General features: G+C 39.4%; 1 protein-coding gene across 3 annotated transcripts; it reads left to right on the top strand.

Annotated features, from left to right (window-relative positions):
* Positions 1 to 1,029: 1,029 nt before the first annotated feature.
* LOC111248200 (uncharacterized) lies at positions 1,030 to 7,460 on the top strand. Of its 3 annotated transcripts, none has more exons than XM_086982603.1 (5): positions 1,030 to 1,580; positions 2,746 to 2,784; positions 4,449 to 4,680; positions 5,706 to 6,073; positions 6,566 to 7,460. In XM_086982603.1, exons 1-4 carry the CDS (start codon positions 1,456 to 1,458, stop codon positions 5,952 to 5,954), a joined length of 645 nt encoding a protein of 214 aa, XP_086838729.1. In that variant the 5' UTR covers positions 1,030 to 1,455; the 3' UTR covers positions 5,955 to 6,073; positions 6,566 to 7,460. The 3 variants fall into 3 exon arrangements, with proteins under 3 accessions (XP_086838729.1, XP_022655837.1, XP_022655836.1); XM_022800102.2 differs by having other exon boundaries at positions 1,040 to 1,862; positions 2,746 to 2,998; positions 4,449 to 4,629; positions 6,566 to 7,458; XM_022800101.2 differs by having other exon boundaries at positions 1,044 to 1,862; positions 2,746 to 2,998; positions 6,566 to 7,457.

The raw sequence follows: 7,460 nt of genomic DNA on the forward strand, positions 1-7,460 counted from the left end.
GTTGTTGACAAAAGAAGTCTGACTCTATTGTTTTACCAGGCTACATCAGCTTATAATGCATGATTCACCAAACACATAGTATCGAGTCCTTTGGCATCGGCTTAGGCTTTAGCAGAAATTCTGAAGCACCTGCACGTTATTGTCGCATGTGATCCACTTTTGATTACTCGAGATTAACCACTTTGAAAATGGCTTGCGTTACGTTGCGTTTTTGTAGAGTCACAATCAATTCGACTGTTTTGCGTCGCACCGAAAGAGTGAACTTTTAATTACTATTAATTAAATTATTAAAAACTATTTGGTGATATATGTTTAGCAATAGATGTGATGGCTGCTCATATGTCGGCCTAGCTCAACTTTCGCCATAATTTGCGCGACTTCTTTCGCAGTCGATCGATCACTACGAAGAGTACCTTTGATCACATTGAGGTTTGCAGGACAAATATGACAGGACCCTCTTTGAGCTGTTTATTCCAAAAGTGTATCTTGACCAGCACAATCTATTTCATGTATTGTAGCCTTTATTGTGCTAAAATTGGAAAGTTTTGTAGAAATTTTCAAGGTGCTTTTTAGAACATCTAATCTTGCCAAATTTCAGCTTTGATACCAAGGCTCAGCCGACACAACGTATAATACCTGAGATGTATAACTTCAAAGCCATCTAGTTAGAAAAACATTAACGCTCTTTCGACAACCTAATATACCGTCGCGTTTTCTGTTTTTTTTTTTGATCTTTAATGTGCTGGATGATAAGAAAAAACTTGCGTAAACGGGTAATTCTAGTAAACTGGAGGCTAATACAGAGGTAACTGGAGGTCATTAGCGTGGTGCGTTCTATGGTGCGATTTACTACCTGTATAAGGCGGTGTCCGATGCTGTTTAAGACAGCAACATCCATTACCAGGTCATAGATTTATCTTTGGAATATCTGTTTGTTGCCATGTAGGGTAGACAAAACAAAATGGAAATAATTTTTTTTATAGCATAAGATTTATTTGGGTGCGCTATGTGTGCATCTCTCGTATCATCATGAATTCTTTAGTAAAACATAGTGCTATAGTTGCTTTGCGTCAGAGCTGTGTTGGTAGACATAATCAGTGTTTATAGTAAATTAACATGGCATAATGATGAACATATATAAACACAGTAACTTATCATATTGATAACTCTTGAATTTAGTAACCGTGCAAAACTGGGACCGTCGTCAACAGTTTGATTGATTATACGGCGAGGTAGATACAATAAAATTCCAAAAGGCTAAAGAGCCGATAAGTATAGATAAATCTGCAGTTTGTAATTTACAGAAATTGACCTGGTGGCTTGGTCGCTCTCTGATTGAATGAGACGACGGATTACCACCTCTAGTTCTGCCAATGACTCCGCCACATGCTGCACAATTTGTGCGAATAAAAAAATTACAGACCCAATTGTAAATAAAAAAATTTACAGACCCCAATGACATGGACTTGGTCTTTTGCTATCTCAATTACCGCCTTTGGCAGGGCCTCGGGGCATACTTCGCATCTACAAAGGTTCCTATTGACAACAACGAAATCGTACTCAGCTGCAACGCAAATTAGGTAGTGTTGATCTTATACATGGAGACCGAAATTGGTACAATACTAGCTCTTTTTAGCCTTCTGTACGGGTGACTATCATGGCAAATGTACCAGTTTTAGATGTGACTCGTGTTAAAAATTTAATCAAAATTTTAATCGATTTTGGGAGGACAAATTTGTTAATATCGGAGTTAAAACGCGACGATATTGAGTACATATTAGACTTAGGAACAGATGTCTTAAACAAGGATGAGTCCCTCATCTGTCTACAGGGGCCAGTAATGATCTGTGGAGGTCTCTTTGGTAAGTAGCCAGAACTGTGGGACACTATGCAAGTCTGTGATAACAGTTTGTAAGTGATTTAGTTAGTGGCAGTGGGAATCATGTGACGAAGGCTTAATTATTTGACTGCGGGCTCCAAAAAGGCCATGCCTTTTTACGGCAGGGTCGTACTTGCGGCCTGTCATAAATCTGCTACACTTATAGAATTCGAATGGATTCACTGTGGTTCACCGGTATACTGAATGGAGAGTGAGCATTCGATAATTAAATAATAATAATAAAAGACAATGATACGAACGTTCAAGTTTGGACGGAGCTGTGTGGAAAGGCAGTATTCCAAGTAAAAATTTAAATGCCCACTTGTGTCGGATTATACAGGACATCGAATTGGGGTCCTAGAATGGCTGTACACTGCATAGTCAGCTTTAGCCTCCATGAAATTTAGAAAACGTCCCTTAAATATTCGACTAGTTCTACTTATCCAGTTAATCGGCAGGCCTTTCAGAAGAATTGTTCGAAAGGGCTTTAATCTTGGCACAAGACGCAAAAACACTAAATTATGAACAAAAATATAGCAGCATTATGCCATTAGGTGACTGCGCGCAACCTGAAATGGGAAACTGACGGAAGATATGACGAGAAAAAGCCCGATCATGCCGAACTCTACTTAAGTCTTGAAGGCGGAGTTCAGTTTGACGATCCTCGAACAAAACCCCTTTGTGTCTGCTTGTTTTTTAAACATTCGGTACTAAAGTATCTACTGACAGCTCTTGCACCGAAAGTTACTTTCGTATCATCTGAAGCAAAAGTAGTTTCTAGTCGAATTGTAGGATTTCAAACGCCATACTGGGATATAGTGCGCGTAGTTACGGAACTAATTAAATCAACTTCTTCGGCTTTACAGGAGATCTACGAAATTTTTTAAATCTTCTCGATACGGCAGGTATGCCACCAAAGACAACATACGTCGTTTTGGGTGATATTGTAAACAAGGGTAAAAATTCAATTGAGGTTGTTTGCCTGCTATATTGCTTTAAAGTGCTATATCCAAATAAACATTTTATACTTCGAGGTGAACAAGAATCTACGGATCGTGTAAGAAAAGGAGGATTTAAAACAGAGGTTAAATATCGATTCGACGGAGACCTATACAAAAAGTTAGTGATGCTATGTTCTATTCACTATGTAAATTCGTGCGGTCGTATGATTGTCTGTGATGAAATGGACGTAATTAAGAGTTCATACCTCGTATCGTCTATGGAAATGGTGGATTGTGAAATGAAGTCAAATGAAGAATTACCGTGAATATTCGTTCTAAATTTGCCTCATATTTCATAGGAACTAGTCCCATCTCCAAATTATATCATCAATCGATATCAATAAGAGCGGGTCACACGAATCAGCTCGTTTAGGTCTTGGTAGTCTTAGGGACTTGACTGTTAACCATGGTATTAATTTAGGCAACAAAAGAACAACTATAGTTCTACTATTTTGATTCCAAAGTAGTAGAACTATAGTTGTTCTTTTATGTTTATGTTACTGTCTTCGATCTTATCCTGTAGACCTCGTAACAATATTTGTGATCTCATTGTTATGTGTCTCAAAGGTGTTGCTACAAGCACTGATCTGTACTATACGCAAACGCTCGTTTGACATATAGGCAAAGCGAGCTACGAAGCAAGAAGCGGGAATTTTGCAAACAGTATGGTTATCTACTGAACGCGATTTTTTGACACACGCATCACGTTTAGCCACACGATACCGACACCATTATGCGATTTACTCTATTGAAAAATGGGGAATTATCCCTGAAGTTTAAGTTAAACTACTTTGAAATCTGCACTGAAGCGCGTGTTTGTATAGATAAATGCAGAGTCTGAGATCCCACTTGTACTTATATATATTATACGACTATATGAGTACGCTTTCTAATCCACAAAAGGAACACTCCATTGGTGTTGCTTTTGCTGTGATGGGAGACCAAATAGAACTAAAAATAGGCTCACTTACAGTTGGAAAAGAAGATTTGCGGTTGGGTAAAGAACCTGGTTTTCAGCTGGTCGAAGAAAGAATACAGTTGAGCCAGCTACAGGGCTAGGCATACAATAGAAGTCGTATGTATATTAACGATTTATTTCAAAAGGTAAAGCAGTTGTCTTCATAAATGACAATAAATAGTCCAGTCTCATGTTATTACTGGCCTATTGCCGTGATTGGCCTAAGCAGATTTTCACTGACAACGTTTATTAATTATTGCGAGACAATCGAAATCAAGCCTCTAGCCACTTTAACATATAACGTCTTATTTTTCACGTGCGTGTCGCGTACTTTAAACACTAAAACTCTGGCAAGACAAGATAATTGCTACCGAAAAACGTCCCGCCAAACAAACTATTGGGCAAACTGTAGGACAAGATTGTTTTTTAGGAATTATATGGGAGAGAACATGGCAAGCGACGAAACATTGGCAAGCACACATGAACGAAACCTTGTACACATGATACAATACGAGACAATCTTTTATACGGCGTTTAGTAAGTTCCCTCTGAAATAAATATTCCCCCATTTGCTTGCAACTCAACGGTGCGCATTTGATGCCATTAACAGGTTTGTAACGTCGTTTTCGTATCTGCCCTTGGCTGCTGTCATTGCTGATAAGGTGCTCGCTTGCCATGGAGGCATTAATAGCAAAGTTCGCACAATCGATAGCATCCGAAGCCTCGAACGTCCGTTAAAGTCACTGAACGGAGCGGCAGCAGGGGTTGTTCTTGGGGTGCCTATCAATAAGGTGGGCGCATCTTACGTCGAAGATGAAGTTCACGAATATGATGCTGGCGCGGTATGAACACGAATTAGAATATAAATGTATGGAAGTAAACACTTCGTTTAAAAAAACGATATTTCATATCCTATGAGAAACATGGAATAGTAATAATAGAATCAGTTGCATGGAGTCGTACGTGACCGTTGTCGGTCTACGTTTGTTTGTATAGCAGAACGTTATGCTACAGCTTTAAGAATATATGGGGAGGTTGCTTGTATTATGCATTACGTGTATGTTGCGCAATAATCACAGAAACTCAACTAGAATCGAGCGTGATCGTCAGCGTCGTCTCCAAAACGTGGCAGGAGTAATTAGCGAATGAGCATAAAATATCCATGTATAGATCACACAGATAAAGAAAACATCGGGCAAATCAGCCTTCGACGTTTTTGCGTTCGACATTGCTTTTAAGTATTGGCTCAGACGGCTGGCTCCAAGCATGAAACGCTTAGCAAGTGCGCTTAATAAGCATCCCTAAATTTGGTAAACCACTGCACCGTACAAATAGGCCCTCTTCTACCAAAGCAGGCAGCCACAGCCAAATTTCAAATCAAGTTATCGTACTTTGTTGAGTAACCTAGCATTCGTTCTCCGGTAGGTATTTAATTTAGTCTTAATTTAAGGACTGTTGTTGTTGTTGTTGTTGATATTTTGATCACATGCTTTTAATTGACTGAAAAAATCCGATTTACAACGGCATTACTAATCTTGAATATGGTCTTGAGCTCCCTAAGCGACGGACCTAGGGAGATCTCTAAGCGGGGTTCCAGATCTATTTTAAGACATTAGTGAGCAATTGATTCAGCAGTAGCTGGCAAGCGTCAGTGTGACTCCGTGCGTCTGAAGTTATTCTAAAAAACTGTAAATAATGAAGACATACAAACTTTTCATTGTGTTTCGCAAGCAGTTATCCAACGAAACCTACGCTTTGAATCCACAGCAGCGATGTCACCCTTTGCTATGAGTGATTTGTTTTTGTTAGTTAGACGAATTAATCCTGTTCAAGCTACGTGCATCAACTGTGCTTTGTTCATCCGTAGGTGTTTCAGTTCTTGGAAGCCAATAAATTAAATCTAATATGTCGAACGCAGTGGGCACCTGCGGGCTATAAATATATGGACAACCGTACCGTTCTAAATGTCATTTCAACTCGAAATTTCTGTGGTAAAAACAATCCTGCCGCAATGGTGAAAATTGACAAGTTCGGCCAGTTGGATATAATCCTTTGCGGCGATGATATTGAACCTGAAAAAACAACGCATGTGCCGAAAGGAAGAAGGACAGAATGATAGAACGAAAAGAAGCGTCTCAAAGGTCACGATGTAGAAACAAATCTTGACTCTTTTCTGTAACAAGTATTTCCCGCATAAGCATGCATTGAAGCAAGCTTGGAACCCAGATTATAATTGTAAGTGCTATTGGCTAATAAAAATGCATAAACGCCATTTGATACGTGGAATTTGTCAAGCTTTTTGTAATCTTGTTGGCTTGCAGGTACGTTTCTATGACAAAATATTGATGGCTGGCAAGGATTGGCAGAAGATTAATTCCACTGCTTCTTTCTCTTGCAGTTATGAACATTTTTACTAGTTCCTCCTCCGTCAACGCTGATCATATAGGAGAGAATAGGATACGGTGTTCTAATTTACAGTTCGAATCGAAACATTTTTCTGTCAATTTAATATTAAAGAACACATGCATCTTCAACATAGTACGCACGCATGCACTTCTTTCTAATTACCCCGATTCCGACAAGTTAATTCCTAAGTTTTTTTGTTTTTGTATATATATATATAAATTAACTTCAGTAAAGTTTCTTTTCTAAGGGAACTACATCTACAGCTCATTCGTTTTTATGAAAAATATCGGTTTCTACCTGTCCGTTTCCGTTCGCCCACAGATTCAGGCTTTTGGAACAAAATTGGATCTTGATGTGCTGCGTCGTGAATCGACGGATACCTTCTGGATCCAAGTGCATAAGCGAGTCAACCGTGCGCAGTGTCTTCTCTATCCGAAATTTTTTCCAGAAAACCAGTCCCATGGCAATAATGAGAATCGGCAGAAACGGAAAGTGTAACGTCATACAGCGGTACACAGTTTCAATACACCGATAGAGATCCGTCTACGTCGAAATGTGGAGGCAAAACAAAGAAACGTTTCCAGAATTGAGCTGTAAAATGATTCACGTTGTGCATATCACTCGTTTCAATACAAACTGCGTGTGTATATCGAACAAGCTAACGCAACAATGAGAAAATAGGCGCAGTATTTGGTGCTTTAAGGAGCATTCTACGAGGTACTATTGAGGTGCAAACGTCCTAACGCCTCGAAAACATTCGTAAACAATAGTGCTCCCTATATTGGTTGAATGGCCAGAGATGACAGCAAATCACACCGCGTGCTCTTGTATTCGACCTACGGTAAGGAGAAACATCAGAGACGATAGAAAATATTCGGAGGCAACTAAGCCACAGCAACACAAGGCAAATATGTCGAATCGACTTGGAATAGAGTACGTTCGTTTGGACGATTCGGCCTTTGCTGTACCGATGCACGTAAAGCGTAAATTTCCTCGAAGATTCTTTTGCAGCTGGTATAAAATACTCAAACCAAAGAATATCAATGTTTCTAAATTATATATCCGCAAAACAATCAGCGCGCGCCTTGATGATAGCGATATATTAATGAACTGAGTACGGCCGCACAAAACGCCTAAGTAGGTGATGGATGTCTTTAGGTACATTCTTGTCCAAAAATAAACTCTTGCCGTGCAGCAAGATGCCCTGCGTGCTGTG

The sequence above is a fragment of the Varroa destructor genome, unplaced genomic scaffold (genome assembly GCF_002443255.2).
Source record: "Varroa destructor unplaced genomic scaffold, Vdes_3.0 BEIS01000003.1, whole genome shotgun sequence".
Taxonomy (NCBI): domain Eukaryota; kingdom Metazoa; phylum Arthropoda; class Arachnida; order Mesostigmata; family Varroidae; genus Varroa; species Varroa destructor.

Bases quoted from the DNA above. Each gene is read 5' to 3' on its own strand.
- LOC111248200 (XM_022800101.2), top strand. From the start codon at position 1,658: ATGGCAAATGTACCAGTTTTAGATGTGACTCGTGTTAAAAATTTAATC. The intron at 2,999-4,448 runs GTTAGTGATGCT...TGCCATTAACAG, and splicing joins GACGGAGACCTATACAAAAA to GTTTGTAACGTCGTTTTCGT. The intron at 4,681-5,705 runs GTATGAACACGA...GTTCATCCGTAG, and splicing joins ACGAATATGATGCTGGCGCG to GTGTTTCAGTTCTTGGAAGC.